At 44.6% G+C, this 27,996-nt stretch overlaps 5 protein-coding genes across 11 annotated transcripts in view; 1 reads left to right on the top strand and 4 right to left on the bottom strand.

Annotated features, from left to right (window-relative positions):
* LOC124326982 (serine/threonine-protein kinase N2-like) overlaps positions 1-24,019 on the bottom strand; it is a 28,562-nt gene extending 4,543 nt beyond the window's left edge. Inside the window, exons 1-9 of one of the 5 annotated variants that reach the window (XM_046785735.1) lie at positions 23,594-24,019; positions 15,592-15,739; positions 15,285-15,385; positions 14,747-15,044; positions 9,256-9,567; positions 8,306-8,463; positions 4,137-4,527; positions 3,342-3,722; positions 1,426-2,165 (exon numbers count right to left, since the gene is read on the bottom strand). In XM_046785735.1, the coding sequence (XP_046641691.1) occupies positions 1,426-2,165; positions 3,342-3,722; positions 4,137-4,527; positions 8,306-8,463; positions 9,256-9,567; positions 14,747-15,044; positions 15,285-15,385; positions 15,592-15,739; positions 23,594-23,596 (2,532 nt within the window). In that variant the 5' untranslated portion in view covers positions 23,597-24,019. Of the gene's footprint in view, positions 1-1,425; positions 2,166-3,341; positions 3,723-4,136; positions 4,528-8,305; positions 8,464-9,255; positions 9,568-14,746; positions 15,045-15,284; positions 15,386-15,591; positions 15,740-17,352; positions 17,837-21,872; positions 22,336-23,593 lie in introns of those variants that run through there. The other 4 variants (XM_046785732.1, XM_046785736.1, XM_046785733.1 and 1 more) reach the window with 4 other exon arrangements.
* The window catches only part of LOC124327110, a 271,197-nt gene that overhangs the window by 227,252 nt on the left and 15,949 nt on the right, over positions 1-27,996 (bottom strand). The window lies entirely within an intron of this gene.
* On the bottom strand, positions 4,979-7,311 carry LOC124327076 (nucleolar and coiled-body phosphoprotein 1-like). The gene is made up of 2 exons (XM_046785940.1): positions 6,257-7,311; positions 4,979-6,185 (listed from the first exon to the last, which is right to left on the bottom strand). The coding sequence occupies exons 1-2, from the start codon at positions 6,890-6,892 to the stop codon at positions 5,031-5,033; spliced, it is 1,791 nt and encodes a 596-aa protein (XP_046641896.1). The 5' UTR covers positions 6,893-7,311; the 3' UTR covers positions 4,979-5,030.
* LOC124327103 (katanin p60 ATPase-containing subunit A-like 1) lies at positions 24,106-26,744 on the top strand. Of its 2 annotated transcripts, none has more exons than XM_046785979.1 (8): positions 24,106-24,299; positions 24,640-24,822; positions 24,887-25,095; positions 25,154-25,464; positions 25,533-25,654; positions 25,721-26,156; positions 26,230-26,359; positions 26,425-26,744. In XM_046785979.1, exons 2-8 carry the CDS (start codon positions 24,643-24,645, stop codon positions 26,621-26,623), a joined length of 1,587 nt encoding a protein of 528 aa, XP_046641935.1. In that variant the 5' UTR covers positions 24,106-24,299; positions 24,640-24,642; the 3' UTR covers positions 26,624-26,744. The 2 variants fall into 2 exon arrangements, with proteins under 2 accessions (XP_046641935.1, XP_046641934.1); XM_046785978.1 differs by having other exon boundaries at positions 24,106-24,432.
* Positions 26,760-27,970, bottom strand: LOC124327307 (E3 ubiquitin-protein ligase MARCHF3-like). Its single transcript, XM_046786307.1, has 4 exons — positions 27,760-27,970; positions 27,529-27,693; positions 27,247-27,470; positions 26,760-27,180 (listed from the first exon to the last, which is right to left on the bottom strand). Exons 1-4 carry the CDS (start codon positions 27,835-27,837, stop codon positions 27,045-27,047), a joined length of 603 nt encoding a protein of 200 aa, XP_046642263.1. The 5' UTR covers positions 27,838-27,970; the 3' UTR covers positions 26,760-27,044.

Raw genomic sequence — 27,996 nt, 5'->3', positions numbered from 1 at the left:
AAAAACCAAACGAAATCAGCATGCCATTCAGACGCGATATGTTAACGATGACATCAACTCAACCTTGACTAATGTTCCTTTTCAAAAAAGAAAACTCCTAAACTATATCTGCAGAGCAAACAGGAACTCGCCAAGCTACTAGTTCAAATTCTAACCGCATGAATACTGTTTCTATACAAGGGTTAGTTAGTCAATATAATCGCATTCTCTATTTAAGGACAAGGTGGTTAATAATAGTTTTCTGCCTAAATGGGTGGAGAAGAAATGTTCCCCACTTTTATCCCCCCTGCCATTTATCCTATTTCGGTAAATAGACAACGAAGGAACAATAATTTACTCTTTTGCAGCGCTTAAGAAACATGTTACTCATAATCTAAAATGCGGAAGTGAAGCCGTATTTGGTAAAGGGTTTCATAGGCAATTTCGGAGGAGACAAAGCATTTTCTAATTCGACAAATACATTCCGAATTAAGTTTGTCCAGTTAAGAATGTTTCCCAACAAATGTTTGAAAAGAGGACTTAAGAAACCACCAGTATTATGAATTTCATTTAACTTTATTTGATTTCATTACAGATTGTTCAAAGGAAATAAAGGGAATCAATCTGGATACGGGTGAGTTGATCTGGTCTATGCGATGGTCACTCATGAGTCACGAAATATCTCATAGGACAAAATATGTGTTCCAGTAAAACAATGCGGACGCATAGATTAGATCGAAGCACCTCGATCTCAGGTAGCTCGCTACCATGATTAAAACTACCGTTATTTTACTGAACATTTCTTTCTATCAAGGAATTTATTTGGAACATGATGCGATTTAAAAAAAAAAAAAAAAAAAATTGATAAACTTTCCAAGTGCCAGGTCTAAGAATAAATTTAAATAATTTCTTTTGCTAATTTCCAGCTGTCGTAAACATGAAAGAAGAATGAAATTAAATTGGATAAACATCCGCAACATAATCTTTTCCACATAAGCTACAAATGGGATCTCAAATATTTACTGTTTGCTAAACAAATCAGTCGGCTAGCCGAAAGCCGAAAGAGTACTATGAAGGTCGAGAAAAAAAATGATAAAATTCCTCTCCTTTGGTACACAAGATGTGGCGGCCACATTCTCTTGACTTGACTGACGTTAATAATAATGACTAGCTAGAATTTTTTCCTTTATCCGTGCCGAGTTGATGTCATCGTCTACCATATTCACGCAAATTCAACCGAAACTAATAAATAAAATAAACAAACAAACCATCCATCCATCCACCCCCCAAAGGTAAGTGAGTGTCATGCTGGTGAAAAATAAATAACTTCCCCATTTTGTCAATAGACAAGTGAAGAAAGATGAAAATCCAGGAATAAATGAATGTGAAAGTGGAAGAAAAGAAAGAAACCAAAAAAACGAATCTTCTTCTTGTCTTTTGCCTTACCTTGGCGTCTTCGATCGGGTCGGACGGAGTAGTGCTGTGGTGATAAGATCGCGGAACGGGTTGCGGCGGCGGTCCCGACGGCTGGCCGACAGGCGTCGTGTGCCCGATGGTGACGACGGACGTGGTTCGCGGCGGAGGTGGAGGCGCCGGCTTCTTACCTGATGGCGGGAACTGGATAGGGACGACGGTCGACGTCAGAGCAGTCGGAGTGACGGGCGACGTGACGACGTTGCCGCTGCTGCCACCACCACCCGCAGCGAGAGCCATCGGAACGACCGGTGACGACAAACTGAGACTCAACGGGCGGGCCATCGACGTCCCGGCCATTCCGCTCGACAGAGCCGGATGGACATTGGGATGATGGGATTGAGGCGGATGAGGATGATGATAATGCTGCGGTTTCTCGCTCGTCGTCTGCTCCAATTGTTTGTGGCTGTTGTTCTCCTGTGGAGAAGCGTGCGGCGAATCAACGGCCGCTGAATGCGATTCCGGCTGCTGAGGTGGAGGGCTGGAATTGCTGCTTGTCGAAGGTGGTGGCAGAGAAACGGACGCCGGCGACGTGACCAAATTGAGCGGCAACGGACGTGTCGACGACAAGCTACTGGGACGGACCACCGACCCTCCGGACGACAAAGAGCTCGTGTTCGAGTGCTGGTGCTCGTTGGGTTGCGATCGCTTGATGATCCGCGCCCATGTCGCCACGTTGATGTTCATCTGATTGTAGCGAGGTAAGTTCTTGCCTGAAAACGGGCAATTATCATAAGACCAAAACGATTAGAATTCCGAAAATCTTGACAGGTAATTTCTTTCTATCGATGCGTGACCCTCAACCTAACAAATAATATTGCCCGGCCTTCGAGTGACCTATTTCAATACCCAGAATCAAAATTCAAGTGCATTGAATTCCTTTGCAAACTGGTTATCGAAAGGAACTACATAGTATACCTAGATTTAATTCCAGAAAAACAAAACATTTCCCTTGACGTATTAGGACATTAAAACAATGTTAAGACGAAAAGTGGAACTTTATGGCATTGCAACTGAGCGAGCGTGGAGACAAATCGATCGGTCCCAGTTGGACTCTGAATTGGAATAGGCAAAAAAGGCCCTGTTTAATGTTCCCTCCTGTCGACAGACTAAAGATAGCAAAAAATACGGCGAATGTCCTGCACAGCTGGACGCTATGTATCATCCCTATGGAAAAGGAAGACTAAATGCAAAGTTCGTGATTATCGCTCAAGGCCCTGCTGAAGCTAAAGATTCAATCCCAGTTGACGTGCATGATTTGAAACGCGAGATGCAAATTCGCCTTAAAATGAACTATTATGTTTCCCACGTATTTTAAATTTTTTTTCCCCCCTAATGAAGACATTGTGCGTGAAATATTTGTGATATGACCCGCTTTCCGTTTCACTGGACGGACAAAAACTCCATTCGCTACGGCCTTTTAAATGCTGGTAGGGAAAGAAAGAAAATAATGAAATGAAAACGACTTTAAAAAACCCAGGGACAAGGTTAGGAGCCATTTGTGGATCGGACACGTAATTCATTCTTGCAGCGATTCAAATAATGGCGGCAGAAAACCCCAAATGAAAAGGCCTGTCCAGCTTCGTCACGCCTCCCACTCTTTGGATACAAACGAGGAGCCAACATAAAATGGGAAGAGAATGTGAATTAAAACCGACACACACACACACACACACACTCGGTGGCGATCTCTCTGACCCAGTTTTCTTTTGTTTTCGTTGGAAAATCTTTTGTCTTCCAATACCGCTACCGTATTTTACAATAGCCCGTGGCGCTAAATGTCCTAGCTTAGTGAATTAACACGGACAACAACGACGGTGTAAGCGCCAAGTGGGAGGCAGAAATTGGGGAAATCGATAAACGACACAAAAACGGCCAATAAATGTTACCTTGCTGTTTGAAAATGCGGCGCTGGCGCTGAAGTTTTGGTTTGCGCGAGATCATCGGATTGAGGAATTTGATCTCGGCAAAGAGAAGTCCCTGCGGTTCCAGCTGGAGGGCCATGCCGTGCCGGACATCGTCGATGAACTCCTCGAGGCGCAGAAACTTGACGCCGCATAGGGAGCGCCAGTCGCGCCAGTAAATGTCGATCTCGACTTCTCGCGATTTGTCCAGGTCGATGCTGAACCGCTGGTCCCAGGCCTGTTGGGAGCACGGCCGCCAATTCGTTTGCGCCACTGTCACATTGTCCAACTTGATGACGGCCATGATCTCGTTACTCGTCTCGTCCTTGACACTGTACGACTTGGACGAACTTCTGCCCGTCACACCTAATGAAATTCCAAAAACCATAAATGAAATCAGACGACCAAAATCAAAATTTGCAAACACACAGAACAACATCAATAAAGAGATTTGCATCCAGGTTAAACCTGCCGATCGACAAGTCCTTAATTGCTGCTGTCAATTTGGACCTTGACACGGAATCGAATTTGACAGATCCTGGTGGCAATTCTCAACTCAAAAAGGCAAACAAATTTCTGGACAAACTGGATATGATCCAGTTCAGATCACCTTCAAATGGACATTCCCTACTCTCTTTCTCTATTCTCACGGTCCCGTTTAGTTATTTTGTTACAAACATTTCTAGTAATGTTTCTCAAAAGGAATTGCCGAGTGACTAGAAATAAAATTCGAACGAGAGCGAATAGCCGCTCGTTTTAACACGAAGCAAAACGACGTGCCTTTGACGAAGGATTTCAGGTCATTGGGGGCCGAGTGAGTGGAATCTCGCCGTGATCGGCCTGGAACGTCCTCCAGCAGATCTTGACAGCCCATCAGACGGACTTCTAGCTTGCCGGTGATGGCGGCCGATTTGCCCAGCAAATGAGAAGAAGATGAACACGACGTCGGCGTGTCGCCAGCTTGTCCGCCTCCCTGGTGCTTGAACGGCTGCAGGCTGACGTAGCTGCTGCCACCCGACGGTGTTGGACTCGACGCCGTGTAAGATTCCAATTCCTTCTTCAGTTCCATAGCCTTGGCCGACTGCTGCGGCGGCAGCTCCTTGTTGCGCAATTCCAGTGAGTGACGGATCAAGTCCAACCGTTGGCTCGACTCGGATAAACTGGCCTGCGCCTGTACAAAGACATTTTCAAAGACAGAAAAGTTGAATGAGCATTCCACGTCACTAAAGTCAAAAAGATGAAGTTCAAATTATTTCGTAATAACCCGGAGAGGGAGAAGTCGAGAGGCAAAAGCGAACATAAAACAAAACCAAAATGGACTCCATGAATGGCGTCCATCCGTCAGAGGCGGTAGCACCAACTGTCAAACTCTGCCGAGGAGTCAAATTCCGATGGCTCACCAGGGACTTGAAACGTAGCGGCATGAAGGATCAATAGAATTGAAAGTAGCACACATTCTTATCCACCAAGAACTCTTAAAAAGTTTTCTTCTTCTTCTTCATCTCATCTTTGAAAAAAAAAAAAAAATTCCGGCAACGAAACGCCCCAAGAATCACCGGATGAAGGGATGGGGAGGGTGAGAGTCGGGTAGGGGAATGTTAGAAACTGTTTTTATTTTCTTCTTCATCTTCATCTTCTATCCGTAATCTTTTTTTTTTTCCCGCCCTCATTTCGTTATGAACGGATCATTCCTCCACTCTTGGGGATTGAACGCAGGCGGGCGAAATGGTCCAGGCAGTGAGCGCAACTGCAGTCGGGATTGCGAGCCGGTCCGACGTGACGACCGAATTTTTTCAGCGTCCAATTAGAGGGTGCCGCACTAATGGGGGATCTGATGGGACTGGTCGGCTGCTGGATGCGCCACTGCCAAGGCATTTCGAATTGGGTGGGAACTGCCAGTTGGTCGACTGGAACGTCGGTCGAACTGTTGCTATCCGTCACGATGCTACTGCCCATGACGCTGCTGCAGTAGCTGGGACTGGGACTCGAAATGTGAACCGATTCCGGGCGCAGTGATTGACTGGAAGCGCTAAATTCTCGAGAAGCAGATGGATGACTTTTGTCCAGGACGGGACATCGCTGAGAATTGCATCTGGAAACCTTGTCCGAGCTGCCGCCACTGCCGGAATGGCCCAGCATCTTGAATTTCTCCCGCAAATCGTAGGCTGCAGGGCCCAGCAAAGTGTTGTCAGGTGACGAAGGCGGCCGGGTAGGCATGGCCCTGGAAGCGAATCGAGCGGATTCTTCGCATTGCTCCGCAGATTTGGCCGCACGCCACTGCTGCTTCCGCTGCTCCAGCATCTTGCGCTTTCGTTCCTTCTCCGGCGATCGCCAAGTTTTGTCCGACTCTTTCGCGTCCAGGTAGGAATCTTCGCTGAATCGCGTGTCGGAGGATTCTGGCTCGGAATCGGCCAGCAGGGAAACGACCGACGAATCCGTCAACGTCAAATTGCGGAAGAGCTCGTCATCCAGCAGGTCCGAGCTGGCGTCCGTCGTCTTGGACGACACGCGTTTGCGCTCAACGGCCTCGGCCAGCTCTTTGGTACTGATCCGGTAGCTCAGCACCGGTTTCAGACCCGGAGCGCATCCCTTTGTCGCGGTCAAGCCGTTGGGCAGACTCGTCTTCTTGCGAATGTGGCGGACTCTGGTGCCAGGCTGGTCAGCCCTCAAGACCGTCTGCCCAGTCGAAGTATTCGATTCGTTCGATTCGTCGCTTTCCTCCAGGCAAGTTTCCGTTTCCGACTCGGAGGCCGTGCAGTAAACGTCAATGTGGACCGTTCGCGGCCTCTCACGTCCTTTTCCTTTCTTTCCGTCTTTCCTTCTTTTCACCTGGAGTCAAATGATAGAAATTCAATTAGATTAGCTTTCCACCAATGAATTTCATTATAAACGGATGTTACCTTGTCCACCGGAGTTGAAGAGGTGACGGGAGAGACGGGCAGAGGCGATAAAACGGGACAGGGAGACTGGACTGGAGGCGGCACTGAGAGTGGAGGCATTTTGGTGTGGCTGTTCCACGTCTCGCCTTCCGAGCAACGTCTGAAATGATGCGGATAAAGCGGATAACTTCCAGCCTCCTGGGCCGTCTGGTTCGATTCGGCAGGATTCTCCTGATTGGTCTGCAGTGTGATGCTGCAAGTGCTCCTGCACCTCCGCTCGTACGGCTGCGTCGCTCTGCGGCCGCTGTCTCCGCTGAAGGAACTGGACGATCCGGCCGGATGGGAAACGGTCAGAGTGGCCGCCATGACCGGCGCCGGAGTCTCGCCACTGCCATAACCCGACGACGAATTCTTGCGATGGCTGCACCGAAAGGCGTTGGCATCCGCATCCATCGGTGGCGGATGGTAGGCACGAGCCGTGGAAGCCGAGCGTCGATTGGGCGTCGGCGACAAATCCGGGACGCTGTTACTCCACGAATATTCAAAGCGAATTCCATTGGCTTGGACATTGCCATTACTGGTCGACTGGACCATCTGTCCCAGCCTGGGCAGAGTCATGTAAGCGTTGATAGACACGCTGCAATGACGATCCGTCATTGTGCTAACGTCGCCGGACTAACTGGCAGCCCAACTCTTCATCAACTCAATCAAGACGGGAGGAAAAGAAACAAATCCCAGCAGAGCTGATCCCTCCCGTATTTGCCCAGGGCGCACAGAGAGAAGGACACACGGTTGCAAGAAGTGAGGAAGACGGAGCGGCGGACGAGACGACACTGGAAGCGATCAAACTCGCAACTGGAAGGAGGAGGAAAAAGAACGCGCAGGGGAACGGGGGAGCCCGAGCCGAGTTGATGGGAGAGAGTCGACGGAACGAAAGTTTAATTTTAGTCATCGAGATGGCGGGGGTGCATTGGCCGGCTAGGCGATGGAGCAAAGGACGGGAGGGAGGGAGGGAGGTAGGAGGAGAAGGAGAATAAGGAAGGAAGGAGAGAAAGAAGAAAAAAAAAGACTCATCTTTTTTTGTGTGTGTGTGTGTCTGTTTTGTTTTGGCCGCGTGCAAAAGAAAAACAGAAATCCGAGCCGGCCATTCCATTCCATCCTTCCGGGAGAAACAAGAAACAAGACGGAGAGAGGGGGGAAGGAGGAAGGGAAGAGGAGTGCTGCGTTTAAGTCAGAAGTGGGGAGCCTTGAGCCTTTCGAAGCCTTTCAACAACAACAGCGGGCCAAAGTCCCCTCTTAAGCCGGGCACACTGTGTGTCCGTCCGTTTCTTGTGGGTGGTGAGTGCCGAAAGAGCCGAGACAACGAAAACACGGGGAGGGCGACGACGCGGGCACGCAGAGAGAGAAAAATTGTAACAACATTGTAAGGTTTTATCATTGCGAGACGGAGCAGAACGGACAAACAAGAAAAGAGAAAAAACGGACGGACGGGCGGGCGGGAGCGGAGAAACAGGAGAGAAATGAGAGGAAAAAGGAAGGAAGCAAAAGGAAAATGGGAGGGACCACGGGTCGGGTCTTAACGACAACGACTGGGGAGAGAAGGATTATTTTTAGTTGGCCGGGCCAAAAAGTCGTGGTGCGTCACATTCGATTCAAATGACTCGACTGGTCCCGCATGTTTCTCTCTCTCTTTTTTGTAATGATTATCGTCATCATCATTATCATTTGGATGGGTCGTGTGGGGTGGAGTGGGCGGCGGGAGGATTGCGACAGGCGACTGGCGAAAATCAAACGGACGTGAACTGAAAACCGCAGCCGCAGCTGTCGCCCAATCAATTCAATGATCGGCCGGTGGGTCTCCAATGGATCTCAACGCAAAGCGACAGTTGTTGTTTCTGCGCCCCGATTCCTCGCCCTCAAATTCCGGCAAATCGCATTTCTATTGTTTTTTACGGTAGGGCGACGGGGGAGTTGGAGAGAGTTCACGTCTCTCCCACGGATCGAATTAAAATTTGGCAAAACAACAGAAGAAATTAAAGACATATTTCTTTGACGGCCACAGATTTTTACCTCTTGTAAAGCTTTCTTATCGGTGGAGCGGGCCGACTGGAGCAGCCGGATGACGTTTTTAGCTCCTTCCACGACAGCTGATTCAATCCGCAAATGGTGGCGCAGCTCCTCGATCCGGACCTCCAGGGGCGTCATCAGCCCAAAGTCACAATTGCGGTCTGAACGACAATAACAAAAAAAAACAAGAAAAAACCAAAAAAACTGTGAATTAGAGAACGACAAAAAAAAAACCCAGAAACACACACGAACTTGCTCACAAGTCAAACTTTGATTACGATCGAGAGGAAACAAAAAGCTTTGCAGTGTCAATTATCTCTTTCTCTCTCTCTCTCTCTTGCTTCAAAAGAGGAGGAGACGACGAAGAAGAAGAAAAAACAAGAATTATTAGAAAATAAGTGAAGAGAAACTTTTTTCTTTCTCTCTCTCTCAACTCCCGACACTCGTGACCGGACCCGGCCCTTCCTAGCTGGAATAGTGACTCACACGCCGCTTTCAAAACAGGTTTGTCTCGGTCGCCAACAGGTAGCTCCACCATGCACAAAACTCTCTTCTTTTCTATTTGATGATTATTATTATTAGCAGCAGTTGGTGTGTGCGTACTAGTCATAGTAGTAGCAGTTTTTTGAGTGGGTATTTTTAATTCCCCCCTCTTCTTTTTTATTTTATTTTATTTTTTTGAAACTTGTCCAGTAAAATAAAAGTAGCAGCTCAATTTGACCTCCACTTTCTCTCCTTTCGAGTTTTGACTCGGTTGCAATTGACTCCATAAATCATTTGGCTTATGGCCTCCACCAATTTTCGCACACGGCGCGCCGCCGCCGCCGCCGGATGATAACATTCATTTCTCTCTCGTTTATTGTGCGCGCTCATGTTGCCTGTAAAAATGGTGAATGCGTGTGGGGGGGAAACAAAAAAAAAAAAAAAAAAGATTTGAATTTTCGTATTTCTACCTCCTCTGGCTCTGGATCCATCACCCGAGCCTTTGCCGTCCATTTCTTCCGACTGGACCTGCTTGACTTTCATGATGCGCATTTTGATGTACTCGATTTTGGCCTTCGAGTCGGCCAGCATTTGCTGAGCTTCGGCCAGGAGCTTCTTGTCTCGGGTCGGTCCGTTGCAGTACTGCTGGATCATATTCTCGGCGCCTTGCTTCACTTTCTGCTCAATATTCAGCTGCTTCTCCAGAGATGAGATCCGCTGCTCAGATAGGGAGCCTTCGTCCGGCCGAGGAACAGCCACATCACCCGGCGACATCGGCGTCTCTGTAATAAAAAAAAAATGAATGAGAAAATTCATCAAAAAAGAAATGAATGAGGAAAATCAAAAATCACAATCTTGATTTCGTTTCCAAACCCAAAAAGCAATCAAAAAGGAAAAAGAATGTTCCATGAATGACAGGGAGCCCCTATAGACTATGGGGGGAACAACAGATTCTGCGGTTAGCCGACTATTACTGCCCATACATGGTCTGGCAGGCCAAAAAAAAAAATACGATAAAAAAAAGTCCACACACACACAGCCTCAAAACAAAACAAAAACTCGTTTTTTTTTTTTCTCTTTTCTTCTTCTCGATATTTCACGATTTGATTTGTTTCCAAATAGTCCCTTTCGCTTGTCTTCGCCAACAAACCCAAAAAATCAAATTTAAATGGTCGATGGAACAAAAAGGAATGAGTACTTTGGGAGGAGTTCCAAATTCTTTTTTTTTTTTTTTTTTTTTTTTTGTCCGAAAAAAAAAATGTAGATACACAGCAAAATGCAGAGGCATTGAAAAGAAAAAAAGAGAGAACCCAACCCACATTGGCGGGCAGCAGCAGCAGCAGCGATGGCCAGTGTGTCTGAAAAGAGCCTTTTTTGCCCCCTTCTTTCCGAAGGTAATACAAACAGCATTTCACTAGTTGCATTAAACATTAAGCAGCTCTCCTAGAAGGTTTTTGTGTGTATTAGAGAACGTGGAGGAGTGCAGATGGACGGGAAAGAAAGGGAAAAAAAAGAGAATCTTTCTCTTTCTGTTGGCGCGCCCATATCCCACCGAGAGAAAGTTTATCTGTTCTTTTCTTGATTTCTAAAGAAGAAGTTGCAGACGCATTTGAAAATGTTCGATCGAAAGACTCTCAACCGGCTGTACAATCAAGACCCTCCTCGACTGAGCGTTGGCTGGCGTATAAATTATCATCTTCCCATCATCTAGCAGGTGTCAAAACCGTGAGAAAACGGTTGTAGCAACAGACACACACACACACGCTCGTCGTACACAATCTAAAGAGACACAAAATGTTTTCAAAGACCGAAAAAAGATATTAAAGAGAGAGCTGGGCCGTTTCGACGTGCTGCAGGCCGAGGCGGCAGGAAAGAGGGGGGCCCCCGGTCGCGGGCTGGAAGTTCAATGATGGCGGTTCTTTTTTCCCCCCCGTCACACTCACGTCGCCCAATATCAAATTCACGCAGAGTCTCATCGTTCATCTCGATGTTACAGGACTAGGAGTAATAATAACTCCACTTGGTCTATTCTTCGCCCCTGTCTTTTCTCTTTTGACATCATTCTTGACGATTGGGCGCCGTTTGTGTGTGCGGGCGACTCTTGGGAGAGCGTCGACACGGACACAAACGCACTCCGGACAATAACAAACTTCTAAACAACTTTTTCATTTACTACCCCAGAAAGAAAAGAAAAAAAGAAAAGGAAAGGAGTTATTTTTATTCGATTTCACGTGCGATTTGTGTTTCTCTCTCTCTCTCTTTCCAGTATTGAAAGGCAAACACAATTTGTTCCAAAAACAAAAGATTCATGACGTGTGAAACGACGGACTGGCCAGTCTGCCAAAAAAAAAAGGGGGGAAACCAATGAACGCAAATAATGATAACAATAAAAAACAAATGAATTTCGGGGGTTCACACTATGGTTTTTTTTTTTTTTTGTAAGTTTTTTGTTTGAAACCCCAAAACAAAAAATAAAAATTGGAAAATAAATAACACAACAATCCCTATTAAAAAAAACGAGGTTTTTAATTTCCTTTTGGGGTTTCGGAATTTCCTTCATTTTTTTTTCTTATTCAGTAGCCGCATCTAGGGAAAATATTGAAAATTCCTTTTTTTTTTCTTCTTTCAATGAAACTAACGATGCGTCGTCCTCTATCAGAAAAAAAAGAAAGAAATAAAAATAGAAATAGCAGGTGGGAAGAAATGAGAAGTAGGAGGGTATAGAGAGGAGACACCCGAGGGCCGTTTTGAATTCCCGGCACCCTCCCGCCGAGATACACGGGAACCCCAAAAGGAAAAAGAAAAAATAGGCAACAGTCTTGTATCTCCAATGAGGTGTTGTTCTACTTCACAAACGTGGTGAAACACCTTCCTCCCTCTCTCTCACCCGCCTTGTCTTTTTTTCAACTTTCCGGACGCACAATTCCCATACCGCCGCCGCCACCACTTTTCTTTTATATATATTTTATAATATATATCTAATGACCATCACATGTTGGAACAAAAAAAAAAAACTTTTTTCTTTCCTACCACATCTCTTTCCCAAATTCTTTCTGTGTAATGTGTGCACAAAGGGAAGAAAGAATACAACATTTTCCATTGCTAACGATAACTTCCGTGTCATTGGGCGGAGACCGAGTTCAACTCATCCAGCGGAAGCCAAATCACATCCGGCCAGTGTTAGTAGTCGTTGTTATTAGGTTTTTTTTTTTTAAATTCCAGGTGGGGAATTCCAGCAGCAGTCGAGCTAAATAAGTGTGCGCATTTTACGATCATCATTCTTTTTTTTTTTCTGTCTGTTAGAAAAATGCCCAACAGCACAATCATCGCGCCCCGTGAGAGTTAAGTTCAATCATCAACAACACCCAGTCACAGTTCGACTAACGTCGCGCTTCCTCGGCCTGGTTAATCTCAATATTTTCCACTCGCCATTTTTGGTGTTTCCCCCTTTTATTTTTCTCTTACTAAACAATAAAACAAAACAAAACCAAAAAAAATCCAACGGAACGCCAAGACTCTCTCAGAGGGGGGGAGGGCTCTCTTTTGGTCCGTTGATAACGATCGCGATTACACACGCAAATAAATAAAAACCCGTAAGAAAAAATAAAATAAAAAAATAAAAAATAAAGCAAAGAATTAAGACTGGCGCAGCCTTTTCGCTTTGAACGGTGAGCCAGAAGAGTTACAGCTTCTCGCCCGAACGAGCGACAAGGTGAAAGAGGAGGAGGAAACGGGACAGTCGAATCACGGACTGAATAGATTAGGTCTACATTCACAGCTTTCTTCTAGAGTGAAACAACCAGAGTAATAATCAAAATCTAGAAGGAAGCAGAAACAGATGAAGAAGAAGAAGAAAAAGAGAGATTCTGGCAATCTAGAAAAAGAGACTGACCCCACCCAATCGTGAAGAGAGACAGCAACAACAAAAACACATTACGCAAATCACCCACCCAAGAGTATCTCTCTCTCTCTCGAAACTCGAAGAAATTGAGACATTGAGGTCGCCGTGTCTCGAAAGATCAACTTTTTTTTGTGTATGTGTGTGTGTGTGTGATTTCCAGTCAGCCGTGAGAATCCAAACAGGTGATTTCGTTAACATTTTTGTTTTGTTTTCCGTTGATACGCAAAAAAAGAAAGAACATCAAAACAAAAATAAATAAAGAATCACGTTTTTGTTGTGTTGTTGTTGTCTTGTTTTCTTTTCATTACGCTACTGACTCGACTTCTCACTCCCCTTTTATCATGCGGTCGAAAATAGTTTCGACATTTTGAGGCCGTCGAGAGAGGTCTGAGTCTCAACTGATATTCACGTTTGGCTGTTTGCGAGCGGGAAAGAAAATTCCAAACGTTTTCGTCGTGTCAGTGCAATATAAACCGCTCAAATCAACGACGGCTTGACGTCTGTCTTTGGTATGCACAGCAAACCACAGCCACCGTCGGCCAAACCCAGGTGAACCAAACTTTCACCTACCCCCGCGCGCCACCGATGGTTTAACACTATTTTTTTCTTTTTCCTCCTCCGCCAAGGAGTAAAAATGATAATAATAATTCCGGAGAAGAAGTCAAAGAAGTATTACATATACATTTCTTTCCTGAAAAAAAAAAAAAAAAAAAAAAAAACGGTCGGCGATAACTAAAATATGGCCGCGGGAGTCACGCCGGTACTACATGTCGTTTCGAAAACGGGCAGCAGCAGCAGCAGCAGCAAACAACAACAACACAACGACGACAACCCAACAAAAGAGGAGAGAGAGAAAAAAAAATCCCGCTAAAAGATTTCTTGACGTCTATAACCTTCCCCCAAAGCCAACTGGTGCCGCCAACGTGAAATCAACGGGAGTTTTTGAGTCTTTTTTTCTTCTTCTTCTTCGTCCATTTAAAAAAAAAAACGTTGGATGAGATGCTGATGTTGAACTGCTGTTGCTCCTTCTGCTGTTGCAGCCGCCGCTTTTTTTCGCAGCTGCTTTCTCCCATTTCACAAACATCTTTCACATCCGACAACAAATTTATTTATTTCTTCTCTTTCTTCGAGTTTATTCTCCTTTCCTTAAAAAAACAAAAACAAAAAAACAATCGACGACCGACCTCTTTCTTAACTTGCGTTTCATTTTGCGGGACACCCTAAATTCCTAGAAATTCAGGCACCTGTTCCCAATAATCTTCCGGACAGAAAGAACCGGGCCAGTCACGGCTGTTTTTTTTTTTTTTGTTGTGTTTTTCTAACCCAAACACACACACACGTTAGACTCGGGTTACAAATGAAGGAGGGTTGAGGGCTGAACCCCCCCAAAAAAGAAACTCGCTGCTCTGTCGTGCCACCACCCTCCTCTGCTGCTGCGAAAATCGGAGGGTTCCCCTCGACGAGAAAAAGAAAATACCAGAAGGTTTTGTCGATACTACCAAGTGAGCGAGAGCCATTAACCGGTCAACAACCGTGAAATTGACTCAATAAAAAAAGAAAAAAATGTGAAAGAAAAAAAAAAGATGAAAAGGGAAAGAAACGGGAAACGATTCCAAAGGAGAGAAGAAGAAGAAAAAAAACGAACACGCAAAATGATCAAGGAAAAACTGTTGGCCGTGCGGTTTGGAACGTCATCGACGTCATCATCATCATCATCGATTTCTTGGCGTTTTTTTTCTGCGTCTGTTTTGTTTCCCTTTCAACGGATAAAAACCGTAACCGAGAGGGAGGAATGTTCTCTTCCTCGTTCGAGTTGGCAACACAAGACTAGAGACGTTGGTTTCAGGCAATAAAAAAAGGAAAAGAAAATATAAACGAAAGAAGAGGACCTTGCCTCCCATCATCCGCGGGGGCTGTTAAAGCCAAACGAGAAGACATTGTGTTGCCAACACACACACACACACAAAACAGGTGCTGGGACAAAACACACACACACACGCAGGAGATTGCGGTAAATTTGGTTCAATCTCAAAACGGAGCAAAATTTGCAAGATGATTACCGTATCCGTTGCTGGATCCGAGACTGGACGGCTGGCTGCTGAGAGTCGACGAGTGATGGACGCTTCCACCTCCTCCTCCTCCTCCGCCGCCACCACCTCCTCCGCCCGTGTTGCCGTTGCCGCCGCTGCCGACGCTGAGGCTGTTGGACACGGACGACGACTGCTGGCTGTGGTAGACGGGCGGCGACATGGGCGCTGGTGGCGTGTTCATGTTCATCAGCATCATGGTGCCACCCTGGCCGCAACTGCCCTGGCCTTGCGTCAGTAGGATCTGAGAGTCCAGTTCCTGCAGCTCCGCCTTGATACACGCACAATTTAATAGCGGTTAACGATCGAAAATCATTGTCATTACATTTTTTCATTTCTTTTCTTTTCTCTCCTCAAAGTCTTTGACTTTCATCCGAGGTAGTCGCTCTCCTTCGTTCCCCCAGTCACACACACAAACAACCGAAAATAATAACAACGAGGACCGCCTAATAGTCTCCTCCGACAAAAAAAAAAAGGCCCGGCCCCCAATTATTATCATTTTTTTTTTTACCTGCAATTCCTGCAACTTGTTGTTGGCTTTCTTGACCATTGCCGTCACGTCTGCGAGCGATCGTTTGTCCGTGGCCACTTTCTTGAAATTCTCGGCCCCCTCTGGATCCGTCGTCGGAATCAAACAAAATAATCAACATGAGAAACAACAAACATCTCTTACACGGAGGGGAAGTGAAAACACAATGAGACGGCTAATGGTTAATAAGTGACCATTGTTAACTACTACAACAACAAATGGGAAACAATCCTTCCAGGAAAAAAGTGAAAAAGTTGAAAAATAAATAAAAAGGAACGTGAAAGGGAACCTTTGATTTTGAGCTCTTTGCGAATCTCACGGCGGATCTGCTCTCGCAAGTCTTCCAGCTGTTGGCCGAGCGAAGCGTCCGACACGTCCGTCTGAAGTCCATATTTACTGCTCAACTCCAGCAGGGCCGGATAACGGATGTAATCGCCCTATTCGTACAAAAGAGAGAGAGAGAGACAAACGGTAAAGGGTAATGTTTCAATGATCAAGACATAATAGTATATACATCATCATGCACAACAACAACAACAACCGAGTCGACGACATCCAAATAAGAAAACGGTTTTTTAGTTGCATTATCATCCCACCATCAGGCATCTCCCCCCCCCCCCCCCCACACACACTAAAAACGTCTTGCACAACAACCCAAAAAGTCAAGAGATTATCGGTGAAACTCGATGGCCGCACCTAAACTCGTGGCAAGACGTCGTTAACAGCAGACAAACAACAAAATTTTGTATTTTTTTTTTAGTTATTTTATAGATTTTTTCGACTCAATATTTTCTTCTTTTTTTATCTGTTTTCTTCTATTTCACGAAGTTGGCATCGGCTGTCTATTGTTGGAAAAGCAATCAGACTTGCACAGCCGGGCGCCCTACAAGCAAGAGAACGGGCCAAAAAAAAGTCATCGCCGCCGCAACTCGAACCTTGTTTTTTTTTCTTCTTCTTCTTTCTCCACTTGTTGTTGTTCCCCCCGTGTCGTTACGTTCGTTTCTTTTATTCTTTTCTTGCCGTTTCTCACAGTGTCGAGTAACAGGTTAGAATTTCTTTTGTTTTTTTCTGTTTTTTTTTTCCTTCCATCTTTTGTTGTTTCGCTCTCTCGGGAAGAAGAAGAGAAACAATTCACTTGAATGAATGAACAATCGCATCGAGTCGACGGAGGTGTGAAAGGTGAGACCGCCGTTACGGAACAATACCGGGCCCGGCTCCGTCGAGGAGCTGCGGAGTCATCCGTTATAAGGGGCCCCCCTTCCCGACAAGGAGAAATGAGAAAACACAAGAGAGAACTTGCTGCTCCAGCGGCCCAGGACGGGAAAACGACACCACCGACCTCTGATCGAAGATTTGACAAAAGATTTGAGGCGATAAGACAGTGAGACTGCAACCCAAACCCCTCCGTCAAGCGTCTAATTTCGTATTGTTGTCGCTGTTTTTTTTCTAATTTTTTGCTGGGACCCCGACACAATTTTGACAATAACGGCGCCATGGCAACTAGCGTACAATTGAACATTATTATTATCAGCCGTCGTCATCAGTCGATCGGATCAACTGGCTCTGCTCTTAGTTGACACTCTCTTCCTTCTTTCTTTCTTTTCTCTCCGTCGACGACTGGATAACCCCTCCCCTGCATTGTTGTTATTGTCGATGTAGTACACCACCCGCTACCGGAAACGACCGGGCGCCCTCTAACGACCCATCGCTTAATGAATCAGCCATCCGGCCGTAAAAAAAAAAATTTAACAAGACAAGCAAATCAAATAAATGACAAGCGGCCAACAACAACAAAACAAGAAGAAAAGACATTTCCGTCAAGCTTTTTGATCAGAATAAAAAAGAATTCCGGCAAATCAATCGGCCGTGTTGGCTAGTGAAGCCATACGGATCGAGACAGACTAGGGGGGGTCTCTAGCGACTGACCCCCAGTACGACCGGATCGATCGAGCTTCTGCTCCATTCGGCCAGTCATTTACCGAGTTTCCCCCCGCATCGAATCAACAACAAAACATGACAGACAAACACTCTAGGAAATCAACACATTTACAAGTTGGCTCTGGCTCCAGTTCACTGCTACCTTGAGGGCCATTCTCTTGTCGACCATTAGCGATTGGCTGAGATGACGGACGACGCGATTGAGCGCCGCAATGGACGAGACGTAATCCATAATCCGTTCTCATCCACATCCACACACACACACAAATAAACACAAGAGACACACTCTGAAAGTTCACCGACGAGGGAGTTGGACGGACGGACGGCGGGTGAATAGACTAAGGGCGATCCGTGTCGGATTTCTTCAACAACTCACGCAAACAATCGATTCGAGTGTACTTTCAGTGTCCCGTCTGAGAGGGGGGGGCGATATCTTTGATCTACTTTTAAAGAGCTTGTACTTCTCCTTTTCCTCAAATGGACTTATCGGAATGTCACGAAATTGTCCAAAACGACACACGACGACAGCCTGGGCTGAGATGAGCGCGCGCGCGATTCCAACGGGAGGCGCTCGGTAAATGAGCGGCCGACTGTCCGATCGTCGAGTCGGATCGGAACTGGACTCGGTCGGCTCTGGGAATTTTGTCGACGCAGTGCGACGTTCGTTCGTTCGTTCGTTCCCTTTTGCTGCGTTATCGATACATAAAACCAACCAACCAACCGCCACCGACCCACACAGAGACCACCACCCACCACCCACCACCCCCACCTTACCCTGCCGCCCTCCGCCGTCGCTCCTATCGCTACCTGAATCCACCTCAACCGTGAACTACCGGACCGGGTAATAGCAACCGACGCCTTCCCTCGTTCTTCTTCTACCCCATTCTCCTATACACCTTGTCTCATTTCCGATTTTCTCCTCACCACCCAACAGCACCCACCCACCCGAATTTATTTTCTCCCACTGGCCACCACTTCACCACATTGTCGTGGGAATTCTGCCGTCCTCTTTTTAACTAAATACAAATGGAATGGCAATCAAGAACACAGCCGCCCCCCTTATTCGTACACAGTTCCTCGGTCACAATTGCACAGGTGACTATTGTGTGACAAATGAGAGAAAATGGCGAAGAAGAATAAAAAAAAAAGGAAGGCGACGGTGTCGGTGACGTGTGCCCGTCATAACCGACACACACGCCACAGAGTACTACTACTAGTAGTAAATAGTGGAAGTAGCCTTGTAGTAGACGTTGTTGTTGTTGTATGTTAGACTCTATATAGACTTTCTATCCTCCTGGGCAACAACAGCAGCAGCAGCAGCAAAACTTCCCACCGCCAGATGATAATTACACAAGAGAAGGAGAGAGACCCCCACCTGCAAGTATAGAAAGAAGGCGACTGTGTGGCCTGGAGAGATAGCCAAAAAGACGAGAGAAAAAAAAAAGGAACAAAATAATAATAAAACTAGCACCACACATCATCAGACAGCAGAAGAAGAAGAAGAAGAAGAAGAAAAGAGGGAAAAAGGTCTTGGCCCCAGTCAGCCAATTCAGCACGGCTCGTAACCATGGCAATACCCGCGGCAGCACGAACGCTTGAATCACGCGACGACCAAAACGAAAGAGCAGAAAACATCGGGCACGCGAATATCTTTTTTTTTTTCTCTTCTCTCTTTCTCTGTATGGAAGAAAAAAAAATTTTGTTTTTCCTCCTCCTACCCAGTCACTCCCTCAGCTCCATAACTTTGAGTTAGGAGAGAAGAAAAGGGCTAACTTTCAATTGTTGTTGGGCACCATTGAAATCGATTTCAATCTCCACCAGCCCCCCAAAAGGACCAGCTGGACACGAGAAAGAAGGAAGAATAAGATGATAATGATGATGATGAAGAAGGGAAAGTTGCGGTAAAAAAAAAAAAGAAAAAGGAAAATCAAATAGAATAGGAAGAAAAAATACGTAGACAGAATTCCTCCTTAAGAATAATGACGCAGCGCCACGGCGGCGCACATACAACTGGCAATAGGCCGGGCACACGCCCGTCTTAATTGAGAGGTAAGAAAACAGCACACGGCAGAGAGTAGTGAGCAAGGAGCTCTGAGAAAGTCGTCGCTTCTTTCTTTCTTTTTTCACGTCCCAGACAGTCAACTAAGTCAAAAACGATGATGATACCGCCGAAAAAAAAAAGTTGTTCAAAAAGCCCGTGCAAAATAACTTGCAAGCAACGACGTCACACAAGAGGCCAAGAAGAAGAAAACAAAAGAAGGGAAAAACATAGGCGCAGCAGCACACATAGGCAACCAGTACCAAGTCAAGGCAATAAACATGGAAGAAAACAAACCAACAATTTTTGTTTCTTTTTTGGTTTTTGGAGTTTTTCCAAACCGGAGTCGCGCGCAGAGGGACCGTTTATGCATTTCTCTTTCTATCCATACAATTCTTCATCGTTTCTTTTTGCGCCGAGAGAAGAAGAAGAAGGAAAACCCTTCACGAGTCTTGTGTGTGTGTGTTCGCATGTGTGTGTGTGTGTGTGTGTTCGCATGTGTGTGTGTGTGTGTGTGTTCACTTGGGGGTCGTGCTTAGAGGAATAAGAAGAAAAAGGTCGCTCGCACGCTTCTATTTCATCTTCTTCCTTTTAGCGTGGAGGCCCCCAACCGAGGCAAAAGGGTCAGGCGAAGAATTTCAATAGTTCAGAAACTTTTTTTTTCTTTCTCCTTCACGAGAGAGAGAGAAAAAAGAAAACCAAACAAAAAAATGAAGTAGTAGTTTGCCTCGGTGAAGGATGCGTATCATCATCCTCATATGATTCTACCGTTAACAAGTTCCCGGCTTGACAACAATACCAGACATAATACACACACATAGAAGAGAGCGAACGACGACGACGACGTCGCTGGCCTCTAACGGCACTTAAGGCCCTTGCATCAACGTGAGCGAGAACACACACACACATACACACGTAATGTATAACATCCCTTTTCGCTTGAAAAATGGCAAGCGGATTACCGTGGGGCTTCGTGTCCCCCCCTGCGCCCTTTTTTTTTTCTCTTAACAACTCGCACTGCCATTTTTCTTTTTCTTTTTTTCAAATTTAGTAAAGGGGCGTCAGTGGCCAAGTAATTAAATTTGGCAGACCCACCTCTATCCCCCCCCCCCAAAAAAATGTGTCCTTTTCGCCCGTCAACTGCGATGCTTCACTCGACTCTTTAATCTTTTTCAGACGAGTTAAATGCAAGTCGCTATCAAACCTGGTTCGCAACTTGATCTCTCTCTTTCCTTCTCTCACACGTTCAATTAATTTAAATAACAAGACGACAGCTTGTCAAAGTCTTTTTCCTGACAAACTTCCAAGTCAACTTGATTTGTTGCTCATCAGAGATCCGGTCGAATCGAATTCCCCCCCCCACACAAAATCGAACAAACATTTCAAACTTGATTCGACTGGATCGAATTCCTTAAATTTCTCTTCTCGATAAAAACGTGGGAAACAAATTTCTTCTTCCGAGCTAATAAGCAAAGGCTTAGAAGTTTGAAAAAAAAAAATGAAACTAGGTAGACCCACTACCACCAGATCCCTAATCACTATGTCAACTGTTAATTCTCTTTTCCTGACTCACAAACGAAAAAATGTTCACGTGCTTAAACTGGAATCAAATTTTGGTTTACCTAGATTAGGCGAAATCATATATTTTTTTCCCCCCACTGATAAACATACGGAACTCGATTTTTACTGAAATTTTCCTTTTAGGAGATGAGAAAACGTGGGACTGGCTATACGGCTACAAAATATTTTTTAAAAAAGGCCAAAAATCCTTTTACATTATAGGACAGCAAAGGGGCTACGCGAGCAGGAAACGCAACGACTTTAGCTTTTTGGATGACCCACCGACAGACGGGTTTCGATCGTTAAATCCATTCAGGTAAATGAGAGAAAGAACCTGGGAAAGAGGAGAAAAAAATAGGAGAAGAAGAAGAAGATCGAAGAAGAAAACGATGATGACCTCGAGTGACTGCGAGTCGAATCTCGGCCGGCTAACAAGCCTCAATTCAAAACTTCCTCGTATCAAAGATATTTTTCTCCTTTTAATTTTTATAATCTAATGAATGGAGACTTGATACAAAAGACGTTAACATTCTACCGTGTTTTCTTCTGCTTGTTCCTATTTTTTCTTCTTCTTGTCCTAAAAGAAATCGCGATTGGTCACGGTTGCAAGGCAACAGCCTTTAAATTGTTGGTAATGGAACCCCCCTCTTTAAAAAAAACAAAATAAAATGATAAAGCGAAAACAAGAAGCTCTTCAGGACTGTCAACAAAAAACTATAACATTGCCGGCCATTGTTTCCTTTTTCCTTCCACCCCGAGATTTCACCAGTCGTGTCCTATCTGCGGTTAAAGACGATATCGCGAATTTCTCTAACTCATTGGCAATATTGCCCAGAGAAACTCGGGGCCCAGACAAACAAAATGGCACTCACGCACTAAAAAAAAAAAAAAAAAAAGAGAAATTTTGGCGTTGTTGTTTCTCAGAGATGGATCGGCCGCAACCGACGCAAATGTTTGCTCAAGCAAATCCGTTAAAACAAAAATCTAACCGGGCCAGAGAAAATAAACAAACAGAGAAACAAACAAACGTCTACCACAAACATGAGGGATCCCATCTTGGAGAATTTGTTGTCGTGATCGCCAGTATGATGGTGGAATGCGTGATAAGATGACGGATGGTTGTAGAAATTGTCAATATCCGCCCAGTCGCTTTCATCGTCATCGTTCAACAGGCCGATGGAACCCGGACAGAAAAACATGATGGTGCTGATGGTTTGTTATTTCTCTGACTGCTTCAATTGAGCTCAAAATCAACACTTTATCCAGAAGCACGAAATCCTCACCGCATCCGTTGGCAGAGTAGATCACGAGACGAGGCCATTCCGTCTGATGGCTCACAAAAAAACCAACCCAAAACGCAGCTCTAGGATTCGCAAGTGTTTGTTGTTTGTGTGTTCACGAAACAAAAAAAAACAATATTTGGGGTTCGATGATGCAAAACAGAAATGCAAAAAAAAAGTCCTAGTGGCCCGGCAGCAGCAACTTGCCGGCTCGGAAGCTGGCGGCCAACTGGGGAGGTTCCACTTCACCTGGGACGGGCGATGATGATGATGCACACCAGCTGGAGTTTGGCATCGGATACCGCTCTTAAGACGCCGGTGCATATATTTCTCTCTCTCTCTCTCTCTGCTATCTCCCCGCCTTAAACACCTGAAGCCAAAAGGCTTTTTTCCAACAATCCTTCATCTTACGACGACTGGCTTTTTCTTTCGCTTTCTAGGTCAGCACCTTTCTCTCTCTCTTGAATCCCAACCAAAAAGTACCTCCTCTTCTTCCTCTTTGGCCAGTGATTTGTACCCAATGAGCCGTAACAAAACGTTACACTCCTCTTCGTGTACTTTACTGTCGGTTTCGTACCTCCACCTCTTTTCTCATCTTCACGGGAGTCATTAGAAAGTTGGTCGTTCAAAGTATTCCAGACGAAAATGTATAGGCTCTGATTCAATATCGGAATGGCGTGAGGGAAGGTTCTGCGAAAACAACTGGGGCAGCAACGAGAAACGAAAATCCCCAAGACAATTTGGAGACTAACTGTTGCCAGTGTTGTTCTTGTCTTAGTGGCTTCGGCGAAAGATCCCTTGAAAGACGAAATAGGAGGAAAAAGAATATACTCCCACTTCCAGTTTCCTCCTCTCACTTACTCATACTGGGCAGCCTCGTAAACGGAGCCAACGGTTGGAAATAGATGGGATTTCAAGGACACGTCATTCATGAACTGCCACGAGCCGGAAAGAGATATACCTCCTCCTCCTACTCATCTCACCGGTGAAATATCGTCGGTGGGACACTACTCCCTGGTGCACAGAATGTTTTCAGGCTGATGGGAAAAAAAGGATGAGAGAGAAAAAGGCTACACACTACAGCGTCTGGCAGATTCTAAATGTTCTTCAAGTGGTCTGTGTTCACAAAAAGTGGGGCAGAGCAAAGTATTTGGACGGGCAAGACTTTCAAAAACTCATGATTGGCAATTTCAAAGCAGCGAGTCTGCACTGATGAGAAGTTTGGTAATGGGTTCAACTCCCTATAACCAGTGCTCTCCACCTCTCCCATCAAAAGCTACGGCACAATCAATGTCATGGCACACAGCCCCCATGAATACATGTATTCATGAGCTAGCAGTCGAAGGCTTTAGCTGTGAATCACTGCCAGTCAATACACAATGAGATAAGTACAGACTAGACTTCAATCTACATGACCAGTTCAACAACGTCAAAAAAGTGTCAATTAAGGTAATGCAAGTGGATGGTCCATTTACCATTGTTTGTTGCTCGGGTTCCAGCTGTCTTGAAAAAGTGTTGGAGTTCTGTCAAGCTGGGTAATGCACCAGAGTTCAGTCACTTATGCTGTCAATACAAGTTCCAATTGTTCTGTCTCTAACTTGCACTAGAATCACGTTAAACAGAGGGCATCATCCTTCGCACAACATATCCGCCATCTTTTCACTCGGCATACGCCACTATACACACACATACACACTGCACGCAAACAACAGGTTACAGCTGGACAAGTTAGTCTAGACCCCAATACCTCGAAAATAATGCACGAATTTGATTCAATCAAAGGGGTTGTAATGAGATGCAATACGGTCGAGGCACGGTTTTTAATAAATATATATATGGAGATTGAAAGAAAAGGCACAATAAACTAAAGCCGTTTCCCAAAGAAATAGCCTAGAGAACGTTGCCAGATGAGTAAAAAAATGTTTTTTTTTTCTTGCACGCAAACTAGAAAACTTTTGACAGCTCGTAGATTAGTTTATTTACTTTTTTGAAAAATATAGGTTGATTCTAATGGATAGAATAGATTTTCATCTATGATGAAATTTTATTTGGTTTTCGTTGCGAGATTTTGAGAGTTTGTGAATCAGTCATTTCACCCCCGATGTAAAGCCCTAAGGCAGTGTATCTAGGAATCCTAATTTGGAGTGGAGATTTCGTTTTGATTCTTTCCGAAAAGTCTGGGTACGTTCAGAAAAAAAGATAGACTTGCTGACCAGTGCCGATTACTTGAGCTGGGCAGCAAAATCTGCTCCATGCAAACCTGGAACCCTTAATTTTTAAAACATCTCTTTTTAATGCTCTGACGTTCCAAAAGGTAACTGCTGTCTAGTGTCAATTGGTATTCTATAGATTAAATTTTTTTTACATTCCATATGTTGAATTTGGTGATGTAGATAAGGATTTTCTTATTAGCTTCTCTATCCCTTACACACCCTTATCATCTTGCCTCTGTTGAACATGATTGCTGTTTAGTTTGCTATCATTGGGTATCTCATTTCAAACATGCCTTTGTCTTTTATAGGTGATGCAAAATATCATGTCTACTTCAGTAGCAGAGATCTGTGAAAACACCAAACTTGCACGTGAAGCAGCACTTCTAGGTAACTACGAAACTGCAGGTGTTTACTACCAGGGAGTTGTGCAGCAAATTCACCGCCTTTTGCCTACCATCAATGATCCTACTAACAAGGGAAGATGGCAGAGTGTAAGAAAAGAACAGATACTTTTTATTCAAAGAGACATAACTGAAGGGTTTTTGACATTTTCAGGCCCAACAACAACTTGCTTATGAATTTGAACAACTCAGGAGTATCCAAGGCACTCTAAACTCATTCAAATCTGACAATCACACTGATCGTCCAATTGGACCTGCAAGAAACATTCCATATGAAGAGTCAAACCATGATCCAGATGTGTGGGGTTCTCCTCAGCCAAGAGACCCTGATGTTTGGCCTTCTCCAACTCCGGTGGAGCATAGGTATTTCATTTACCAATTCGTATTCTTGATCGTTTGCTTAATATATTTATTCATGTAGGCCACCACCACCGGTTCGACCTCGGCCGCCCAACAAAAAATCCGACCCATCTGCTCCCAAACCACCTCCAAGTCGTGGGGGAAAGCCACCATCCGGAGCCACTGCGGCGGGAGGCAAGAAACCTCTTGAATCTCGTTTCTCCAGAGCTAGAGACAAAGATGACAAAGCAAGTGGCTCTAGCAAATCTGCACCAGCCAAAGGAAAGGAGACCAAATCAGAGGAAAATAAAGACGAGAAACTTGTAGAAGAAGAGAATCAAGAACGGAGATTCGATGGATCTGGCTATGACAAAGACTTGGTTGACATGCTGGGTAAGTTGAAGCTTGTTTGCCTATCGACAATTTGTGACCGATTTAATGAAATTGCTGTTGATTGTTAGAGAGAGACATTGTACAAAAGGACCCGAATGTCCACTGGGCCGATATCGCTGATTTAGCTGAGGCTAAGCGTCTTCTTGAAGAAGCAGTCGTTTTGCCAATGTGGATGCCCGAATTTTTCAAGGTGATTTCACATACTTTCCCTGTTTGGGTGGTTAGGACATTTTAAGTAAACCAATGCTTCTTACAGGGTATACGACGGCCCTGGAAGGGTGTTTTAATGGTCGGCCCTCCAGGTACTGGAAAAACAATGTTAGCGAAAGCTGTCGCCACCGAGTGTGGAACCACTTTCTTCAATGTATCTTCGTCCACTTTGACTTCAAAGTATCGTGGAGAATCGGAGAAACTTGTACGTCTGCTCTTTGAAATGGCACGATTCTATGCTCCCAGCACGATTTTTGTCGACGAGATTGATTCAATGTGCTCGAGACGTGGCTCAGAATCAGAACACGAAGCATCACGTCGTGTCAAGTCGGAACTTTTAGTCCAGATGGATGGCATTAGTTCACAAAGCGACGACCCAAGTAAAGTGGTGATGGTTTTGGCTGCCACCAACTTTCCATGGGATATTGACGAAGCTCTGCGAAGGCGACTTGAAAAACGAATTTACATACCACTCCCTACACGTAATACGCAAATTGCATTGTATAAAATTACGTACATTACAATATTGCATGTTCGTTTTTTACCTGTATCTAGGGGAAGGAAGGTTGGCACTGCTGCATATCAATCTTCGCGAAGTCAAAGTTGCAGAGGACGGTGTAGATCTGGATGCTATATCTGAATTGCTGGATGGGTACTCTGGTGCTGACATCACCAACGTTTGCAGGTAAAAATAACGTTTTGGCTAACCCTGAGAGTGAAAAAATAATTTTTTCTTTGGCGATTCCACAGAGATGCTTCGATGATGTCCATGAGAAGAAGAATTGCTGGTCTTCGACCAGATCAGATTCGTCAACTCGCCAAAGAAGAACTCGATCTTCCCGTAACCATGGAAGACTTTATGGCGGCAGTCGAGAAGTGCAACAAAAGTGTTTCTGCTGACGATTTAGAGAAATACGATAGATGGATGCGTGAATTTGGATCGTCTTAAGGTTTACTATATTAACGCTAGAAAGGCTTACGTACTATTGTAATCGTGCACTGTCTCAAGTTTGGGAAATTGTAACAACTTTCGAAATTAATATTTTGCTTAATATAATATTTGCTTTTAAGTTGGCACTTCGATCTTTTAATCTCTGGAGGAACGCGTGTATATCTTTTGTTTTATCAATACAAAATAAACAAATAGTGACCTGTAACTTGTTTTAGAGTATTGACAGGAACACAACTGAAAATCAAGGGAACATAATATTTGTACAAACATCTGGCATAATATTATTACCACAATAAAATGTAATTAAAATTTGGGCAAGGTTGTAAGGCAGTTTGAGTGAGACGAAACGATTTGGCTTGCAGGGTATTAAAGAGATTATGCATGAGGTACATTCTTCAATTTTAAAAATATGTCCCTGCTACATTGACTGCTGAAGGTTGATTGGAGGGCAGTCATTGTTGTTTTCTTCCAAATTAATCATTGTGGTCCTGACTGAAATCAATTCAACAGACTGGTGACTCTCTTGCCATTTTTTCATTGTGCGAACGTGATGTCTAAAAAAGAACGATTAATCTTTAATTACTATCTTAGGACAAAATATTTTCTTCCTTTTTTTTTACCTGATGGTGGCTCCAAGCCAGACACAGTAGACAGTGGCAAGGATCACTGAAAGAACAATCAAGCCTGATGCTTCCCAACTGACACCTCTCTTCACCATATAATGGGAAGCCCCAACCACACAGAGGTAACAGGAGACAATTGTAAGAGGACTGAGAACAATGAAGCACACCAAGTCTCCAATCAAATTATTTGTGTCTTGAGATGACTCTGTGTTACGAAACCACTAAGAAAAAAGTTTAGCCTTTTAAAAATAGAGAGATTGTTATTCAAATTGATGTTACATCAAGGATGGGTCTTGGCCTTCGTGAGGTTTGAAAATTGAATTTACATATTTCACAAGCTGACGAGTTGGCAGTTGACAGCCATTTCTCTAGACAAGACCTGTGAGCCATAGCAACAGTTCCAGAGCATTTGCAGAAAGAAAAGAGTTCTTCTTTGCTCTCTCCCTAAATTGAACCCAATAAGACATTACTATTTTTCAAGGGACCTAAAACCACATGCATTTAAATTACCTCATGACAAATCCGGCACATAATTTCCGAGTTATTGTTGCTATACGGACTACCCCCAAACTGGCGTGAATTGTTCATGTTTAATGTATAGCAGCTACAAATCTGTTACAAACAAAAACTGACAGAAATTTAAACCAACTTGTCTAGTAGAGCTATTTGCTTTTGCTTTCAAAAACTGACGTGAAGACTGCAGGGTGCAGACGGCTCTAGAAACAACGTTGCAAAATCAAATGCTCT

The sequence above is a fragment of the Daphnia pulicaria genome, chromosome 2, assembly GCF_021234035.1.
Source record: "Daphnia pulicaria isolate SC F1-1A chromosome 2, SC_F0-13Bv2, whole genome shotgun sequence".
NCBI classification, from domain to species: domain Eukaryota; kingdom Metazoa; phylum Arthropoda; class Branchiopoda; order Diplostraca; family Daphniidae; genus Daphnia; species Daphnia pulicaria.
Note: the sequence above shows the minus strand (reverse complement) of the source record. Positions and strands in the feature narration are given on the sequence as shown.